The sequence below is a fragment of the Pristiophorus japonicus genome, chromosome 12, assembly GCF_044704955.1.
Source record: "Pristiophorus japonicus isolate sPriJap1 chromosome 12, sPriJap1.hap1, whole genome shotgun sequence".
NCBI classification, from domain to species: Eukaryota; Metazoa; Chordata; class Chondrichthyes; family Pristiophoridae; genus Pristiophorus; species Pristiophorus japonicus.
Window position 1 is genome coordinate 15615264 of NC_091988.1, and position 21538 is coordinate 15636801.

The following is a 21538-nucleotide window of genomic DNA, read 5'->3' on the forward strand; positions in this document are numbered from 1 at the left end:
CTGCATGCCAACCTTCAATGACTGATGTACCATGACACCCAGGTCTCTTTGCACCTCCCCTTTTCCTAATCTGTCACCATTCAGATAATAGTCTGTCTCTCTGTTTTTACCACCAAAGTGGATAACCTGACATTTATCCACATTATACTTCATCTGCCATGCATTTGCCCACTCACCTAACCTATCCAAGTCGCTCTGCAGCCTCATAGAATCCTCTTTGCAGCTCACACTGCCACCCAACTTAGTGTCATCCGCAAATTTGGAGATACTACATTTAATCCCCTCGTCTAAATCATTAATGTACAGTGTAAACAGCTGGGGCCCCAGCACAGAACCTTGCGGTACCCCACTAGTCACTGCCTGCCATTCTGAAAAGTCCCCATTTACTCCTACTCTTTGCTTCCTGTCTGACAACCAGTTCTCAATCCATGTCAGCACACTACCCCCAATCCCATGTGCTTTAACTTTGCACATTAATCTCTTGTGTGGGACCTTGTCGAAAGCCTTCTGAAAGTCCAAATATACCACATCAACTGGTTCTCCCTTGTCCACTTTACTGGAAACATCCTCAAAAAATTCCAGAAGATTTGTCAAGCATGATTTCCCTTTCACAAATCCATGCTGACTTGGACCTATCATATTACCTCTTTCCAAATGCACTGCTATGACATCCTTAATAATTGATTCCATCATTTTACCCACTACCGATGTCAGGCTGACTGGTCTGTAATTCCCTGTTTTCTCTCTCCCTCCTTTTTTAAAAAGTGGGCTTACATTGGCTACCCTCCACTCCATAGGAACTGATACAGAGTCAATGGAATGTTGGAAAATGACTGTCAATGCATCCACTATTTCCAAGGCCACCTCCTTAAGTACTCTGGGATGCAGTCTATCAGGCCCTGGGGATTTATCGGCCTTCAATCCCATCAATTTCCCCAACACAATTTCCCGACTAATAAGGATTTCCCTCAGTTCCTCCTCCTTACTAGACCCTCCGACCCCTTTTATATCCGGAAGGTTGTTTGTGTCCTCCTCAGTGAATACCGAACCAAAGTACTTGTTCAATTGGTCCGCCATTTCTTTGTTCCCCGTTATGACTTCCCCTGATTCTGACTGCAGGGGACCTACGTTTGTCTTTACTAACCTTTTTCTCTTTACATATCTATAGAAACTTTTGCAATCCGTCTTAATGTTCCCTGCAAGTTTCTTCTCGTACTCCATTTTCCCTGCCCTAATCAAACCCTTTGTCCTCCTCTGCTGAGTTCTAAATTTCTCCCAGTCCCCAGGTTCGCTGCTATTTCTGGCCAATTTGTATGCCACTTCCTTGGCTTTAATGCTATCCCTGATTTCCCTTGATAGCCACGGTTGAGCCACCTTCCCTTTTTTATTTTTACGACAGACAGGAATGTACAATTGTTGTAGTTCATCCATGCGGTCTCTAAATGTCTGCCATTGCCCATCCACAGTCAACCCCTTCAGTATCATTCGCCAATCTATCCTAGCCAATTCACGCCTCATACCTTCAAAGTTACCCTTCTTTAAGTTCTGGACCATGGTCTCTGAATTAACTATTTCATTCTCCATCCTATTGCAGAATTCCACCATATTATGGTCACTCTTCCCCAAGGGGCCTCGCACAACGAGATTGTTAATTAATCCTCTCTCATTACACAACACCCAGTCTAAGATGGCCTCCCCCCTAGTTGGTTCCTCGACATATTGGTCTAAAAAACCATCCCTTATGCACTCCAGGAAATCCTCCTCTACCGTATTGCTTCCAGTTTGGTTAACCCAATCTATGTGCATATTAAAGTCACCCATTATAACTGCTGCACCTTTATTGCACGCACCCCTAATTTCATGTTTGATGCCCTCCCCAACATCACTACAACTGTTTGGAGGTCTGTACACAACTCCCACTAACGTTTTTTGTCCTTTGGTATTCTGCAGCTCTACCCATATAGATTCCACATCATCCAAGCTAATGTCCTTCCAAACTATTGCCTTAATTTGCTCCTTAACCAGCAATGCTACCCCACCTCCTTTTCCTTTTAGTCTATCTTTCCTGCCATGATGGCATCAGTCTGAGCTTGCGTGGCAACAAGTTGATCCTGCATGAGAGCAATCTGAGCTTCCAGTGCAGCACTCAGACGTTAGGTCTCTTCCGTTTGTGCTGCAATGGAAGCTGCGACAAGGCCCGTCACACCCAGCATCACAGTTGGGTCCATAAGTGCTCTACCGGAGTTGCCCTTCACTTCCATCCTGGAACTCATGGGCTCCCAGGTCCATGCAACACCCCGTGCAATGTTGGAGCCGGACCCCTCCATGCTCCTTGACACTGACAAGAGGCTCTTTGGCAGGCCTGCCATTGCACCAAGCCTTTCTGTGTGCATGACCATCACCCTTCTTCTGAAGGCTGCCCCAGCAAAGTCATCATCTGAGTCCTGTGCAGCAGAACCTGTGCGCGAACTCGCCCTCCGGGGAGCTGGAATGCCAGCTACACTTCCCCTTGGCCTGGCTGCAGTCCACTCATGCCCGGTGACTCACCACATGCAGATCCTACCCTATACTACCCTGTAAAGTATGTAAAGTGCCATTTTATGAGATGATGCCTGGTAGTGTCAGATCGAATCACGTTGCCTCTTCTTTTCCTTCACTCTCCTCCTCTACTAGATTGGCGACTGGCTGGGCTGCTGGCGGTTCTTGGGTATCTGAAAGGAGAAAGGCACAAGGGTGGGGTTGTGGTGAGGGGATGGCAGGGGTGGGTGTGCGGTGAGGGGAAAGCAAGATATGCATGTTTACACCGTCAGCAGCTTGTAAGTGAGAACAGATTGTGCCATGAGGGGGAAGTGGGAAATGAGAAGAAGGATAAGGTATGAGCATTCCATCATCAGCAATCCTTCCAACCTTGTCACTTGCCAGGGCCTCAGAGATGGACCCTCCAATGATGTCCAGCACCGTCTCCTCCAGTACAGTGAGATTTTGAAGACGGGCTTCCCCTCTGCCTGACTGATCATGCTCAGGTCTGATATGCGACACTTTGGCCTGCAAGTGAAAGGGAAATGTGTCAGTGAGTGTGGTGCAATATGTGTCTATCATGGTTGAATAGTTGGCAGAGTGTGCAAGGTGTGAGATGTGGGTGTGAGTCTTGCAGCAGTGGTAAGTGGGTGGGGGCCAATGCCCCGTGTAAGCCGCACTGCCCCCTGCGCGGCCTGCCTCCCCCACTGTGCACACCATTCAAATGTTTGCGCATGCGCAGTATCTAGAATCTGAAAGCCGGTGAGCGGCCTGTGCGGGACCTTGCAGATAACTGCGCAGCCGCGCAGCATAATGGGAAGATTGGTGAGGGTGAGGTGGAGCTATGGTTGTGAGTTGTGATTGTTAGAAGGTGACTGACAGGAGTATGCTGCGTTAAGCAGTGTGTGAGGCTCACCTTGACTATTCGTAAGAGGTCATTAAACTTCTTGCAGCTCTGGATCCAGGTCCTGAGGGCAACACAAGTGGCACTGATGGCTTGTGCTCGTTCCTCCAACTGCTTTCTGACGTTCTGCCTGGAAGGCCTCTTGCCTCCCCCCCCAATCTCCCGCCCCCCGTGGGTCGAGGCCCTGTCTTCCTCTGTGCACCCCCAGGACCAATGACTTCAGTGCTGCATCAGAGAATCTCTTTTCCCGTTCTCTTCCATGTTGAGCCACGGGGCTGCATGCAGAGTGACAATGAGGTGTTTCTGCAACAAAGCACCTCCCCTTTAAGAAGTGTAGAGAGCATAGGCAAAATGTCATTGGCCAGTAGACTGTACGCAATATTGGCACCCCTTATTGAGCACTGAGCCAACCAGCAGTGCGTTTAGCGCTGAGCTCAATGCTCCAATCATGTAAATGAGCAGGCAGCACGAATTTTGTGTGCTATCTGCACCACTTTGAACGGCTGTGGGCAGATTGCGCTTCAAGCTCCCACGCACCCGTTTTCGGGTCCAATCCAATCCGCGGTGTACTTGGATGACAGTTTTCTGACATTGTTCCCAGAGCTAAAGCTTACCTGTAATTTATACCATCCCTTCACGCTATAGATGTTTCTTTCCAGCATGGTGTGAGGTGAGATGCTAATGTCAGGAGATAAGCATTTCCTATGTAACTTCTTGCTAGACAGGCTTTCGCCCCATAATGGATCCCCCTGTTGGTTTAGTATTTTATGTAGCCCAAAATCCATTGAGGATAGGTGTTTCCTATTGAAAGAAAGAAAGACTTGCATTTATATAGCGCCTTTCATGACCACCAGACGCCTCAAAGCATTTTACAGCCAATGAAGAACTTTTGGAGTGTAGTCAATGACTAGTTATGATTACATGCAGCCTGTATTGGTCATCACGCATTAACTTTAGCAGAGTTATAGGTTCCTTGCGTAGGCCTACCAAAGGCACAGCTAACCTGAGGCAGTTTTGGAAAATTGATTTACCCTATCTGAAATCACTTAAAATAAAGACAGAAATTACAGTAACCTGATAATAAATTGCAAATCTGTTATAGTTCTTACTGTAGATAATAAAAAATGTGTTTCAGAGCACTATATTGGAAGGTGACTTGTCTCATGAGTGGCATTCTATCAGATAATACATTTTGCTAAAATTACTGCCGTTTTGCTTTAAGCTGCACTTGCTTGAAATGTACTTCATTCTCGTAATGTTTCACAGATGTGCCATTTGATTTATACCGAAGCAAGCAGATAGGTGCAGAATACATTTTTGCCACCCAGTAGGCGTTATATTGGGATCAGGCACAAGTTGCAGCTGGTGAAGAAGCGTCTCTAAATCAGGCTGAGTAGACTGAGATTTGTTGTGTGAATTATTTGGCATCTGTGACCTGACTATAATTCACTATGTGCCTTGAACCAGAATATTGCACTTTTCCACAGCTGTTGGTGGTGTAAATCTGCAATTGGCCAAAAGAAAATAAAGATCAAAGGAGATGATTTAAATCCTACTCCCCTGGCAGAAACTGGCCGGGTCGGCAGTTAAAATTGTCCGGGTTACTTAGCCGTTAGAAAGCTGCCATGAACAGCCCATTCCGAATTTTAATCTGCTCTTGTGAGCAGGCTGCAAGGACACGTGCCAAAAGCTAGTGGGCACATCTTTATATGTGCATATCGGGACCCGATGATGTCTGTCATGTATGTAGACCATGTATACTAACTGTATAGTCACATAAGGTGTGCCACCAGAGGGCACTGCGGTGGGAGACCTGAGGGTCACCTGCATAGGTGTGCAGGGCCCAGTATAAAAGGCTGCCCACCATGCTTGTGCCTCACTCTGGAGTTACAATAAATGGAACTAAGGTCACAACAGCTCAAGTCATTCGTAAGAGTATTAAAGACATAACAACGGCACTGGGAACCGACCACAACTTTCACTCCTTGCTTGAGTGGGGAAGCCATTCAAGCATAAGGTGTGCCACCTTAAACTTTTCCGCCAGGTGAACATAGCAGGAAGAGGAACCAGGATTAGAAAAAGCCCCAAGAGATAAGGTTGTGTACTCTCCTTGCGGGGCCAGGAAGAGCAAGGAGTGTGGACTTCCCATCCTTCACGAACGTGAAACCCCGTGAGATGAACCCAGAAGCCGATGCTGTCGCCTAGCTGGTGTTAGTGGGTGACCTCTGGGCTATGCTCAGCATCGCTGCTTCGGACTGACTTCCTGCCCGTTACAGGTAGGATTGAAATGAGGCCTGGCTGTTGAAATTTGCTGGCTCTCGTTCTGGCGCGGTTGTGCGGGAAATTAACTCAGCAGCATGATTTCCCTGCAAGCAGTTAAAATCCTGGCCAAGTAGAGTCTATCCTGTTCTTGTCAGTTTTTCCATTTCTCACAGTTTGGAACTGAGCAGCACACCACCTAGTGGCCTAATGAAGACCCTGCAAGAGCTAGGAGGGGTCACATCTCCCATCCATTGGCACTATGTTAAATGATATACTTCTCAGATATGCACAGCTATGTTTTCAGGTGCTTAATTCACCTGCAGATTTTTAGTTCCTGTTTCATCATCATCATAGACAATCCCTCAAAATGAGGATGACTTGCTTCCATACCAAAAAGGGATGAGTTCACAGGTGTTTCAATGAAAGACCTAATATTCCAGATCCTGAACTACATCCTCAAGGGTGGAAGATGCCTGTGCGTGGATTTTTTTAATGTGTGGTGGCCGTTGGACACCAGCCATCACGCAGGCTTGACAGAGCTAGGTCTTGGTCCAGTGGCAAGGATCGCCCAAGACAACTGGAGACCTGCTCTGCTGCACAGACCTAGTGCGCACACATATCGCAGCGTGGGCTGGGCCCGTGCTGCCCCTGGGCCCTCGCCTCTTCTAGGCCCCGAACTCGCGCCTCTCCTGGGCCCCGATCATGTCCCTCTACAATCTCTCGCTGCTCCTTCGCCCCGACCTCGCCGCTCCTGCTGTACCTGCCCACGCTCCAATCAGCGACCTGGACCTTGATGACGTCCCTCTTCGCTGCCGTTGCCCTCCTGCACCAGCTCGCGCTGTACCTTGCCGTGGTACGCCGCCATGCTGCCCATGGCCACCGCTCACCGCTCCTTTTATGGCCCTGCGAGAGATCATCAGCGGCAGTTCAGGTTTAATAGTTTGCTGGACTTTTCTGGTTCAGAGTTCAACAATATAGTAATTAGAGAGTTGTCGGTACAGGAAATGTAATGTACCAGCCACGTGCAGTAATGTATTGTGATGTGTATGAATATACCACCGTATGGTTATTAGTCAGTGAATGAATACAGATTTCACTGCGCAGTGACCTGACTGAAAATAAATTTAGTTTTGCCTCGGCCATCTTGTAGAGGTTAGTGATAGATGATCCGTGTAAAATCAGCTGACAATTTTAACAGATATTCCACAGGAAAGATAATTCATGAGAGGAAGTTTCAGCAGATCAGATAACAAAAGGCTACCCCAAAAGTCTAAGCAGAGGCATAGTTAGATAAATATTGATCAAGAAAACAGTGGAAGTATGGCGAACTGTATATTAACATGGTCCTATGTATAAAAGTAATAACAGATAACACCTGAATCTATCTTTTAATACTTTTTTCACCATTAATAAATCAGAAAAGAGGCTTCTCCTCAGCAAGAAGAGGAAATTAAAGTCAACCAGGACTGCTGGTGTGTGTGCCTTCTAGTCATTATCTTTTTGGCGTGGAAGCAAGTCATCCTCGCTACAAGGGACCACCTAAGATAGGAGAGTTATGGGATGGAACTGGTTGAGGTCTGAGCGCAGATCGTTTAGTCATCTTCTGGGTTGGAGAATTGAGCTTGAGACTAGAGTATGCTAAATAGAGGAAAATAACTCAAAGTATTTTTTATTCTTTCTAAATATTTCTGAATGCAAATTTTTGGGGCCAAATCTGGAGTTTTATGTGCCAAAAAGTTTAGTTTCAGATTATACCATTTCCATCCCATGTGAAAGATAACAATGCTTACACTTACAGTGTTATGCTCTTGCATGTGTAGGCACATATATAAACATATTGGCCTGGAATTTGCAGCTGTAATGATGGCAAAACTGTCAGCGTTCGCTGTCATTACCCTATGAAACTGACAGCAACTTCTGGTGTTTGGACATGCGCAGTTAAATATGGAAATCCAAGTTGATGTCAGTGATTCCCTGCTTCTCCACAGGGACCGCTGTTGAAGACGCCGCAGATGACAATCTTTTTGAAATCACTGAACAGACGAGAACTTCAGCTTTTATGATGTAATATCACTGTTTAAAAAAAAAACAAAAGTTAAGCCTCTTTCAATGGTACTGCTAATTACTGCTAAATAACCTCTCTGGCCCTAAAAAATGAATTTTATATTTGTGGAAGGTCAAATTTTTCCATTATGATAAAAATTCCATATTTAAAAAAATATAATAAATCTTATTTTAAAGTTTGTTTATGATATTTCAGCTTCTACCTTAATCCCACATGTAAGCCCCAATCTGTCAAATTTTTAAAAGTGAAGGTTAATCAGTGCATTTTACTTGCTGTTTTGCTGTCTGTAAGAATCTTTCAGTGTGATTGGATGCTTAGCTTGCTTGATGACATCACTATTGCTGGATGCTGGAGACCCCCTAGACTTAGCACCAGAATCAAATTAACGTTGGGAAAGGTGAAATCAACACCACAGAGATCGGTAGGGACTAATACATGTGATATATCGAAGTATACTTGATAAACCTTGGGTGGCATTTAGGCCACAGGTTTCACTACACACGTATTTAGTCCCTTTCTCACCATAAATCTGACCTGTCTCAAAGAAATGCAAGACCTGTACATGTACAACATATATTGCTGTGCCTCACATTTTGAGTTCATATCTCACAAGAAATTCTTCTTAGAAGTGGAGCTCCTGCTTAAAGGTTCAACCTACGATCCCCTGGAGGCTAAAATACCAAGTTCACCCTGGCTTTAATGTTTCTCCTTCCTTACTGTGATACATTGACTTCTGTACCTCCCAGAACAATTGCCTCAAAGAGGATTGAGACCATCTGCAGCAAACACACAACAGAAATCAGTGCAGTGCTGTTTCTGGGATTAACGGATAGCAGCTATGCAACTTAACTTCATTTAATATTTAGCAGGCACTCACAAGGCACGAACACATCAAGTCGTTGAGGGATCATGTGATGTAAAGTGAGGTTGTCGTTCCCAAAATCAAAGCTTTCCTTAATGAAATCACAGTGAAGCAGATTTGCCTGATGACATCATTTTTCACTGAAAAGCCATATTTCACAAGGCAACTCCTTGAAATAATGCAGACTGCAGCGTGAAAGGCCTTTTGTTGCATTATACATACATAGCTTTCCACTCCTCAGAGTGTGGTCGGAATATAAATGTTGAAGTAGCAGTGGTCTGTTTTCCAATTGCCTGTGAAATGTTGTCATGCTCATAAAATATGTATTGCCTTTTCAATGTTCTGCAGTTAGTCATATGCATCAGATTTATTGGAAGATGTGTTTCTAGAGTATTATGGAAATAGCAAATTAAATAAGAGGTAAAATTAGGACGAACATGATTTGTAGATTTGTTAGTCTGTAAAATATGAATATAAATATGTATTTATAAGATCACTTGCTACAAAGAGAAGCATTGTTTTTAAACTGCCTTGCTTCATCACAATCTTTTTCTGCCAGTTCTCCCCCCTCTGAAACCACTAACAGTTCTGTGGGTGTCCTCCAGTGGCAATTCTTCATGCTCATGTCAGCAGCTGTTTTACTTCGGGAAGATAATAGTCAAGCCCAAACCTATCCAACTGACAGCTACAGATATCAGGAGAGCCAACCCTGGGGATCATGTTCCCCTCTCGAAGTCAAGTCTAATTATTTAAAACCATTGCCCGACCTGAGAATCCACTAACTTGGTAGTGATGGGGATTGTACCTGGGACGTTCCTGACCTATACAGCTCAGCTATTCACTGGACTAGCTCACTGAGCCATCACATGAACCTGCTAGCTGCCATGGTATTTCCTCTATTAAATTGCAAAGCAGCAATTTCTCTCCTTTTCAATACTTTATGATGTATTTATCCCACTTTACGATTTAATGAAGTCTATTTAAGAAAGTTGTTCATTTTTTAAGCTAAAGCTAAAGTCTCCGACATTGTGATTTTTAATGATTGAAAATAGTGGTCGAGCAAGTCACTGGTTTGTTTTAACTTTAAAAGCTTGCATTTTTTGGTGGGACCTCGCACCAGTTGCTTTTGTACTAACTACAATCAAAGAAAATGAGTGACTATGAGCAGGCTTGTCAGCAATAAAAGGAGAGAAAATTCAGATTAAAGCATTATTGGCCATTCCCTGCAACCTGTAGTGGACACAACCTTTAATCGTATTTATACTGCAAGGCAATACTGTGGCTTTGTGTCTAACTTACGACTAAAAGTCTCACACCTACAATTTGCCCAATATTGACAGTTGTGTGAAATACCTTCAAGAAAAAACCAGTTGACTATTGTATAAGTGCAGATATTAATTGGAATATGGTAAAATCAGAAGCGTATTAACACCATGTAAAACGACTCCCTGTCGAATGGAAATTTTTGGCAGGCCGTGATTCAATCCTGGGACTCTATTTTGTGTATGCACCTTCTCTGGCTCTAATTGACCTCCAGAGTCTGAGATGTGCAATGGAAAACAGGAAAGAGAGCAAGAAAAACACATAGAAGTAAGAAAACTGGGGTGAGATTGCCCCGCGCCCTGATTGGGGGCAGTAACTTTCTGGGGCCGGGACTTTTAGCGCCCGGCACAGAAGTCCTGCCCCCGACGCAGAATTACCCTTACCACCCATGACAGGAAGCGGAGCGCAGTCTCCTGCGCTGCACTTCCTTTGGGGGGAGGTAACCGGGATGCTACTGGGGCGGGGTGGGGGGGTGGTCAAGCGCTACGTGGATGCTCCACATAGCACTGACACGCTTCATGCCCCTCTCCTTTGATTAAAGGGGAGGGTCGCTGTGCACTCTGCATGGCCTCCACTGGGCGATGCTGGCATGGACATTCTCTCGCACCAGCCTCATGGCCCACGGGTTAATTTCCCCCGCAGGGGGTTAATGGATCAGTGTGGGGCTATAAAAAGGGGCAATTTTGTGCCCCTATTGAAAGTGAGCTACAGGCACATGTCAAATTCAGGCTCCAGCGCTTAATTCCTGTGGAGTTGTGGAACTTGGGGCTGAGCCCCTATCTGCTGCTTTTCCGCCCTTTTAGGTTAAGCTAAAAATTCTGAATCTGGAGTGGCTGGCCTTTAGTCTGTCTCATACCCGCACATGCTGCCAGCATTTTGAGGGCGTATCTGGGTTACCACAGGAATTTGACCCGCACTCCACTGTTCTATCCAGTGGTTCCCATAACTGCTGAGAGCTGCTATGGATTCCACTGAGGGCCTATTATGAGCCCTGACAGTGAGAAGTAATTGATCCCAGAGGAGGCAGAATTTATTTATTATTTTATAGTTCCTCTTCCACAGAGCAGCTAGGTGTGCAATGGGGTTGTGGTGGAGCCAATAATGAAACGTGCAGCTCTTCCAGCTTTTCTCCCTTCCCCAATGGAAGAACATTTATATAAGGTCAAGGAATTTTAGGAACAGACACTACCAGGCAATTAGATCCAGCCAATTTGTTCCTTTTTCTGAGATAAACACCACCTGCGCATTTTCTTATCTTCTCCTCATAACACTTTATATCACGAGAAGAGGCAGTGAACTAGAGTGACTGTGAAAGGAGATGAAAGGAAAGTGTACAAGGGTCCAGAATTGACAATGACTGTAGCAGATGCTGACAGCTAGTGCAAATAGCATGTAATGCTGTGCTATACTACAAAGCAAAGACAGGTTGATCTGAATTTGCGATAAATCCAATGCCCTCTTTCTTGCGAGCTGAATAAACTTCACTTTTTATAATGTGAAACTGTTGCAATGGGAGAAAGTTAAAAATCTAATCATGCAGATTGGTCAGATTCATGCAGCACAAATTCCGATTCTGGATTTGTTTGAATTAAAACTGTAAATATTACATCTAGTCAATTAAATTATGCAACTGATTTATTTTTCCAATTTACATCTTTGATTAAAAAAAACATTGGTGCAAAATTTGCTGTAAAGACGATGGTGAGGATAATGCCGTTTATCGTTATTTATGTGCAAATGCAACAGCAATTTCAGGCAAGGGCAGATGTGCAATTAAGTGCATTAGCTCGGCAAAAACAGCATCTCGCTATCTGACTCCCCATTCAAATGCATTGAGCGGCGTGAAGTTCCTGTACTTGCACTGCAAATACAAAGTAAATTCGCCACAGAAAGCTAAGTCAAGTCATTTCAAATCTAAGTACCCTTTTAATAGCATGATAAGTGTTAATTATTGCCAGTCAACCTCTGTGGCTCTGAATATTACAAGTGTAGAGTGTCATTCCCTCAGGTTTTAATTGTTGTTTGAGATTTTTTTTAAATTAAATAAAATATTTACTTTTTCCTTCTGTCTCTTTTTCTCTCCCTTACTTAATCCAATATTTCTCTCACTCTCTTTATTTCTCTTTCTGTAGCTGATTTGACATTAAATTCACTCACTCTAACTTACACTTCTTTGTTCAGACTGTTAGTTTCACAATCCTTTAATCTGATTGGTTAAGGAGACACACAGTTGCTTGTCCTGTTCACTCAGATCCCAGGTGCCCTGTAGAGGGCGCCATGCTAGTTCCATCTCGTACTTCCAGCAACTTTCCATGCAAAATATCACGGCGATTAAATGCGCAATGGGCATGACGCCATAACATTTCAGAGCCTATTTGTTCAAGGTGTCAGATCACCTTTAATAGCATCTGTCACAATGTTTGTGGTGCACGACACTCCTCCCAAATATTCCCACCATCCCATCAAATCTAAGCAAATAAAATAGGATTCTGGCAAAAAGAATGTGAACACTGATGTTTGGTAGTGCAGGTACTGTGGGTCACAAGAGATTTGGTGATATAGTGTCAGCCGTGGCTCAGTGGGTATCACACTTACCTCTGAGTCAGAAGGTTGTGGGTGTAAGTCCCACTGCAGGAATAAATCTAGGCTGACACTCCAGTGCAGTGCTGAGGGCGTGCTGCACCATCGGAGGTGCCATTTTTTGGATGAGACGTTAAACCGAGGCCCCATATGCTCTCTTAGGTGGACATAAAAAATCCCATGGCACTATTTTAAAGAAAAGCAGGGGAGTTATACCTCGTGTCCTGGCCAATATTTATCCCTCAATCAACATAACAAAAACAGATAATGTTTCTGGGAGTTTGCTGTGCACAAATTGGCTGCTGCGTTTCCCACATTACAACAGTGACTACACTTTAAAAATACTTCATTGGCTGTAAAGCGCTTTGAGATGTCCGGTGGTTGTGCAAGGCGCTCTTTAAATGCAAGTCTTTCTTTCTGCCTTTTATTATTCATCACCTAGTTACTTTATCATAAAAATGCTAAATAGTAATATAATCGCCATTATTATGAATCTAAATCAAAAAAAGAAACACTCTGTTATGTATGGAGAAAGAGCCAGACTGAACACTGTGAGCTCAAAGTAAAGTGTGACCGTAGTCTTTTATTGCAGGTCTCCAGAGCGCCTCTCCAACCTGTGAGGCCTTCTTAAATACCTGTGCTCCCAAGGGATTATGGGATCCCTTGGGACTCCAGGGGATGAGCCCTCTGGTGGCGGCACAGACTAAATACAAGTTTACAAGTTTACATATATAACACTCCCCCCCAAAGTCAATAGTGTAACTATTTACAATGTGAGTCGATCTAGGGCCCTTCTTGCCCTGGTTGATTATCTCGGTGTGAAAGCTGGTATTGTTGAATCATTTGTGGGGCCCTCGCTGGGCTGCTGTGCAACTGGCCTTGCTGGGCTGCCTGGTGTGTTGGGCCCTGCAGGGCTGCTGTGGATGATGGGTTCTGCTTCGTGGTCAACTGTGGTGCCGGTTGCCACTGGTGTGTATGTTGGGGGATCAAAAAAGGTAGGGTCCAAGGTGGGTTGCTCAGGATAGTCCGTGAATCTGAGTTTGATTTGGTCCAAGTGTTTCCGGTGAATGAGTCCATTTGAAAGTTTGACCCGAAACACCCTGCTCCCCTCTTTGGCCATGACAGTGCCGGGAAGCCACTTGGGACCTTGTCCATAATTCAATACAAATACAGGATCATTGATTTCAATCTCGCGTGGCACATTTGCGCTATCATGGTATGCACTTTGTTGAAGCCGCCTGCTCTCTACCTGTTCATGTAGATCAGGGTGAACTAATGAGAGCCTTGTCTTAAGTGCTCTTTTCATGAGCAGTTCAGCAGGTAGGGTCCCAGTGAGTGAGTGGGGTCTCGTGTGGTAGCTAAACAGGACTCGGGATAGGCAAGTCTGCAGTGAGTCTTCAGTTACCCTCTTCAAGCCTTGCTTGATGGTTTGCACTGCTCTCTCTGCCTGACCATTGGATGCTGGTTTAAATGGGGCAGATGTGACATGTTTGATCCCGTTACGGGTCATGAATTCTTTGAACTCAGCACTGGTAAAGTATGGCCCGTTGTCACTCACCAGGACATCGGGTAAGCCGGGAGTGGCAAACATGGCCCGAAGGCTTTCAGTAGTGGCGGTGGACGTGCTAGTCGACATTATCTCACATTCAATCCACTTGGAATACGCGCCTACAACCACAAGGAACATTTTACCCAATAACGGGCCTGCATAGTAGACGTGTACCCTAGACCACGGTTTGGAGGGCCAAGACCATAAACTTAGCGGCGCCTCCCTGGGTACATTGCTTAACTGCTAGCATGTATTACATCTGTGAATGCAGAACTCTAAGTCCGCATCGATACAGGCCCACCACACTTGGGATCTGGTTATCGCTTTCATCATTACGATGCCTGGGTGGGTACTGTGGAGCAGATCATTGATGAAGGTGTCTCTGCTCTTCTTGGGAACCACTACTCGATTGCCCCACAGAAGGCAATCTGCTTGTATAGACATTTCATCTTTGCGCTGCTGGAACGGCTTTATCTCTTCCTGCATTCCCACTGGGACACTGGACCAGCTCCCGTGAAGCACACAGCTTTTGACTAGAGATAATAAGGGGTCCTGGCTTGTCCAGGTTTTGATCTGCCGGGCAGTGACGGGTGATTGCTCACTCTCAAATGCTTCCATAACCATGGCTAGATCTGCGGGCTGCACCATTTCCACACCCGTGGTGGGCAATGGCAGCCTACTGAGAACATCGGCACAGTTTTCTGTGCCTGGCCTGTGGCAGATGGCGTAGTTGTATGCAGACAACATGAGCGCCCATCTTTGGATGCGGGCCGATGCATTGGTATTTATCCCTTTACTCTCGGAAAACAGGGATATAAGTGGCTTATGGTCAGTTTCCAAATCGAATTTTAGCCCAAACAGGTATTGATGCATTTTCTTTACCCCTAACGCTTCTTTCTCAATCATGCTGTAGGCTCTCTCACCTTAGACAGACTCCTGGATGCACAAGCAACTGGTTGTAGTTTCCCCAAATCATTAGCTTGTTGCAATACACACCCAACGCCATATGATGACGCATCACATGCTAGTACCAAACGCTTACATGGATCATACAACACATGCAATTTGTTTGAGCATAATAATTTTCTCACTTTTACAAAGGCATTTTCTTGGCTTTTGCCCCAAACCCATTCGTCCCCTTTTCGTAGTAAGACATGCAGTAGTTCTAACAGTGTGCTGAGACCTGGTAAGAAGTTACCAAAATAGCTCAGGAGTCCCAGGAATGACCGCAGCTCCGTCATGTTCTGTGGCCTCGGTGCATTCTCGATTGCCTCCGTCTTCGCGTTGGTGGGCGTGATGCCGTCCACCGCAATCCTCCTTCCCAGGAACTCCACTTCAGGCACCAGGAAAACACCAGGTTCCTCCAGGTTCTGCAGATGCCCGACTGTGTTCCGCCCTGTGACCAAGATGTCATCTTGGAAGACCATGGTGCTGGGGATCGACTTCAGTAAGCTTTCCATGTTTCTCTGGAATATCACCGCCATTGATCGGATTCCAAACGGGCATCTGCTTTAAACAAAAAGACCTTTGTGCGTGTTGATGCAGGTGAGGGTCTTCGATGATTCCTCCAGTTCCTGCGTCATTTAGGCTGAAGTCAGATCCAGCTTCGTGAACGTCTTTCCTCCCGCCAGCATTATAAAGAGGCCGTTGACCTTTGGTAGTGGGTATTGGGCCTGCAGGGAGAAACGATTGATAGTTACTTTGTAATCGTCACAGATTCTGACGGTGCTGTTTCCCTTGAGGACTGTGACGATAGGACTGGCCCACTCATTGAACTCGATCGGTGAAATGTTGCCCTCTCTTTACAGCCGGTCAAGCTCAATCTCTACCCTTTCTGTCATCATGTACGGTACTGCTCTCGCCTTGTGATGGATGGGTCGCGCCCCCTGGAATTAGGTGGATCTACACTTTTGCTCCTCAGAATTTCCCGATGCCTGGTTCGAACAGTGAAGGAAATTTGTTTAAGACCTGGGCACACGAAGTGTCGTCAGCAGTCAATAGCGCTCGGACGTCGTCCCAGTTCCAGCGTATCTTTCCCAGCCAGTTCCTGCTGAGCAGCGTGGGACCATCGCCCGGTACCACCCAGAGTGGTAGTTTGTGCACTGTTCCGACGTAGGAGACCTTTACGGTAGCACTGCCGATTACAGGAATCAGTTCTTTTGTGTAAGTTCTTAGTTTCGTGCGAACTGGAGTTAAAACTGGCCTTGAGGCCTTGTTGCATCACAATCTTTCGAAAGTCTTTTTGCCCATGATGGACTGGCTCGTGCCCGTGTCCAGCTCCATTGACACCGGGAGTCCATTTAGTTCAACATTCAGCATTATCGGGGAACAATTCGTGGTGAATGTGTGCACCCCATGTACCTCTGCCTCCTGGGTCTGAGGCTCTGGTTCATCGTGATCCTCCATGGATCTGTCCTCCTCTGCAACATAGTGGTTTGCAGGTTTAACAGGCTTTGCAGCTCACTTGCACACTTGTTGGAGGTGTCCCATTGTTCCACAGCCCTTGCAAACATACTCTTTGAATCGACATGAATGGAAATGATGATCACCCCTGCAGCACCAACAAGGTGCTAATAGACTTGCATTCATCACCCTTGATGGTGGACTCTGAGACATCTGCAGACGTGCAGCTGCAGGTATGTGTGACCTGCCTTGTATGTTACGATTCGAAAACAACATCACTTTGTTCACAGTACTTGTAGCAGCACTTGTGTGCTGAGAAATTCGCTTCGTATTGTCATTGGTGGCAATGAACGCCTGGGCTATCACTATGGCCTTACTCAAGGGTGGGGTCTCTACAATCAAAAGTTTGTGAAATATGGTTTTGTGGCCAATGCCAAGTACGAAAAAGTCTCTGAGCATGCGCTCCAAATGTCCTTCAAATTCGCAATGTCCTGCAAGGCGTCTAAGCTCAGCGACATAACTTGCCACTTCCTGGCCTTCAGACCTTTTGTAGGTGTAGAACCGGTACCTCGCCGTCAGAATGCTTTCCATCGGGTTCAAATGCTCTTGGACCAGTTTGCACAAATCGTCATACAATTTCTCCGTGGGTTTCGCTGGAGTGAGCAGATTCTTCATGAGGCCATACGTTGGTACCCCACAGACGGTGAGGAGGATCACCCTTTGTTTGGCAGTGTTCTCTTCCCCATCTAGCTCGTTGGCCACGAAGTATTAGTTCAGTTGCTCCACAAAAGTTTCCCAATCATCTCCCTCCGAGAATTTCTCGAGGATGTCCACTGTTCTCTGCATCTTTGGGTATCTCGTCGCCAGTTGTTATGTATGGAGAAAGAGTCAGACTGAACACTGTGAGCTCAAAGTAAAGTGTTACCTTAGTCTTTTATTGCAGGTCTCCAGAGTGTTTCTCCAACCTGTGAGGCCTCCTTAAATACCTGTGCTCCCAAAGGATTATGGGATCTCTTGGGACTCCAGGTGATGAGCCCTCTGGTGGCTGTACAGAGTAAATACAAGTTTACATATATAACATGCTCAGCAGGGCAGGCAGCTCTGTGGAAAGAGAAACAGAGTTAACAAGGGGAATTTTAACCTCTCCACAATGGTGGGGACGGAAATTGTTAAAAATGTGAAATCCGACAGCAACCCACCATGAACGCTGCAACTTTCATTTTACTGGTGGTGGGGAAGGGGATGTCTGTGTAATCTGCTCTGGAGAGGCGAGTCAGTGATTATAATATTTAAATGAGGCTATGTTCCTCACATTTTGGGAGCCATTTGAATTTGACGACTCTGGGCCGGGTTTCACAGGACTGGGAAACCTGGTAGCTAAAGGTAGGCAGGAGCTGCCAGATCCAGTAAGTAAGTGCTTTCCCTTTCCCAGCACTGCTTGTGGGCCAGGAGGATCAGGAGTGCTTCCCCCAGGCACCTCAAACAAATCTTCTGCCTGACTCCTCCCCCACCCCGCGATTGGCCAAGCCCACTGTGATCTTCAGAACCGCATTCGTGATCTCTCCCCCTGATATTTCCTCCACCTGAACTCGCCCCACCGATCTCTCCCCCACGATCTCTCCCCCACGATCTCTCCCCATGACCTCTGCCTCTCTGTAAAACTCTCCCCCGTGATCGCTCCCCTGCTATCTCTGCACCGGAACTCGGCCCACGATCTCTCTCGCCGTCATCTCTCCCCTGCTATCTCTCCACCAGAACTCGGCCCACGATCTCTCTCCTCGTGATCTCTTCCCTGCTATCTCTCCACCGGAACTCGCCCCACGATCTCTCCCCCGTAATCTCCCCCCGTGATCTCTCCCTCCCTGTAAAACTCTCCCCGTGATCTCTCCCCTGCTACCTCTCCACCAGAACTCGCCCCACGATCTCTGTCCGTGATCTCTCCCTTCCCGCAAACTCTCAATCCACGATCTCTAAATCCCTTCAAACTCTCCCCTGTGATCTCTTCCTCCCTGTGATCTTACTCCCCACTGTGATCTCTCTCTCCCCCGCCCACCCCCCCGCCATCTCCCCATCCCCAAAATCGGCTGACCCCCACCCCACCCGTAATGTTTAGACACCCTTGCGATCTCTCTCTCCCCCCCACAATCTCTCCCTGTCCGTGGTCTCTCCATCCTCATGATTTCTCGCTCCCCACCTCACTGCCACGCTCTGCCTCCTTCACCAACCCCCGATCTCTTATTGCAGAGGACTGTTCCGGCGGTCCCCACCTGGGGCCTTGTACCGCTGGCTTTCCTGACTGAGAGTCGGCCAACCTTCAGTCTAGCCAGCTGTCGGGCGGGAAGCCTAATTCAAAAATTCTAATGTTGTCCTGCTGTTAAATCCGGTAGGAGCTACTGGCATTTCAGGGTTACTCAGCCGTAGACATGTGCCCCCGCTCCTTCCCCACCTCCCCGTAAACATTGTGGCCAACATTTCAGGTCGATGACCTTTCGAAACAAATAAAAGTTATATCTATTTAGATTACACCACAGCGGAAAGGACAGAATTAGTGGTATTTTACAACATGCTGATTATGAATACATAATATAACCCTGCTGGAAATTGAAACAAATATCTTGAAAATAAAAATCCTATTGTTATCTAGTTACATAAAATAAAACAAGCTAAACCTAGAGATAGGTAGATTTTATAATTATTCAATGCTCCTACTTGGGGCCTTGTCCAAGATGTTTCATTTCGGCTCAGCTCTGATCTGTGCTGTGGAAAAATTGCATTTTCTAAAGGAGAAGCAGTCATTACATTTTCCAATTGTCTTTGACCTTGAACTTTTGGCAAATCCTAATGTTAAAGCAGTTAATATGTTACTACTGGAATGACAGAACTATTGAACTATTTACCTCTCGGTACTTTCCTTCCCTTTAAGATCTGCAGGCTTTAAAAATCATGGCTTTGTGTCAGTTAACCATTACTCCTTTATTTATCTTGTCTCTTTCACTATTTTCAATCTCGGTGGTGTCCTGTGCGATGGGCCTGGTTTTCTGAATAAAAAGCACATCTGGTGAGGCAGGAGTTGAGCTAGTAACTATAGATACACCATTATAGTTCGCTGTAGCTTAAATTTAGAATAATTATTCATGTATGTGTGGCTATGGGAATGAGCCTGACACTTTCAAGAATTAGCATGTTCCGCGAAGTCTGTAAAGCGAACACTTTTCTCACTGAGATTTCATAAAAGTTCATTTAGATTAAGGAGTATTTTTTCTGTACCGACAGTTCAGTTTGAAAGGTGAGATTCTCCTGTTTGTGCTCCTCACAGGCATTTCTCTCTCCTTGTGCAATACTCTGTCATACGTTAGTAATAACCATTCATTAAATTAGTTCAGTAACTTCTTGGAACCTATTTTCTGTCCTGGAGTCATGCTGGTGTTCCAGCCAATTGTGCCACAGCATGGCAGAACATGTGGCTGCTTTTTTTATTCTCCGCATTGTTGGCAATACCAAGGCCATCTCACTCTCACTCTCTTAGTGCTCAAAGGCAGGGGCAGCGGAACCTTTTGCCTGCTTTCGTCCCCCCTACTCCCCGCCCCCGCCCACACACACACACACACACACACACACACACACACACAAAACTCCCTTTCCAGTTGAAGAGTGGCGCGTATCAAGGGAGAGGACAGTAGCGAAAAAGAGGAGAGAAAATAAATATAAAACAAATTACATATCTTCTGTACATACAGGAATTTCATGTATAAATTAAGAATTTGAATTGAGGATAGCTCCTTTGACTGAAGATGCTTATCAGGAGACTCTGGTCATAAATAACATTTTCAAATTCTTGTTTAGGTTACAACCTTGTTCTCAAATCCCTCCGTGGCCTTGCCCTTCCCTACCTCTGTAATCTCCTCCAGCCCCACAACCCCCCGAGATATCTCCGCTCCTCGAATTCTGCCCTCTTAAGCATCCCTGATTATAATCGCTCAACCATTGGTGGCCGTGCCTTCTGTTGCCCAGACCCCAAGCTCTGAAACTCCCTGCTTAAACCTCTCTGCCTCTTTATTTCTCTTTCCTCCTTTAAGACGCTCCTTAAAACCTACCTCTTTGAGCAAGCTTTTGGTCACCTGCCCTAATTTCTCCTTATACGGCTCGGTGTCAAATGTTTGATCTCATAATACTCCTGCGAAGCGCCTTGGGACGTTTCCCTACTTTAAAGGCGCTATATCAATTCAATTTGTTTTGTTACTTCACTTTTTTAATCTCAGTGCAGCATTGTGCTATTCTAACCATCTAAGGCTACTGAATAGCAATAATGGATTGTGTGTTCTATTTTGGGAAATTGAAGATAGATCGAAAGACAAATGGAGTTGACATTTCAGTCTTGTCTAGTCTTTCACTTTATCAGGACCCTCACAGTGGTTTCAATGGTTGTAGCAGAGTGCTATAAATTGGCTGTCTTTGAAATATTCACAATAAAGTAGTTAACATACTGTTTCTGCTTTCCCTCTCTTTCAGGTCATCAGGTCAAACAGGGCACGTGTGAGGTTGTTGCTGTCCACCGATGCTGCAATAAGAACCGAATTGAGGAACGGTCACAAACAGTGAAATGCTCTTGTTTTCCAGGGCAGGTTGCTGGTACAACTCGGGCTCAGCCTTCATGTGTTGAAGGTAAGGAGTTTACCTCAAAGTTCAGCACCTGAACATTATGCTAAACCTCTCCCACATTGTTTGAACCTTCATATCAACCAACAATCTACAGTACTTGGCTTTGTGTGTGGTTTTTATCTCCAAGCAATTAAAAATAACACGAGTTGTGGTAAAATGCTTCTTGGGACACATTCAAAGCAAAAAGAGCCAAGAATGGAACAATATAAAATAATCAGACGTGGAAAGACGAGGATGAACTTTTTAAGTGTCAGCACAACAACAGCATGCACTTTTACAGCATATTTTATGGAATAAATGTTCCAAGATGCTTTACACAGGGTTGGAGGACCATGTAGGTAGAGGAGAGAAATACAAGAAGACCAAAAGTATAGTCAAAAAAGAAGGTTTTAAGTAGACATTTGAAGCTGGGGA

At 45.5% G+C, this 21538-nt stretch overlaps 1 protein-coding gene across 1 annotated transcript in view; it reads left to right on the top strand.

The window, feature by feature from the left end:
- The window catches only part of LOC139277705 (chemokine-like protein TAFA-4), a 243455-nt gene that overhangs the window by 117015 nt on the left and 104902 nt on the right, over positions 1 to 21538 (top strand). The window contains exon 2 of the mRNA XM_070896535.1: positions 20975 to 21127. Within this exon, the coding sequence (XP_070752636.1) occupies positions 20975 to 21127 (153 nt within the window). The remainder of the gene's footprint in view (positions 1 to 20974; positions 21128 to 21538) is intronic.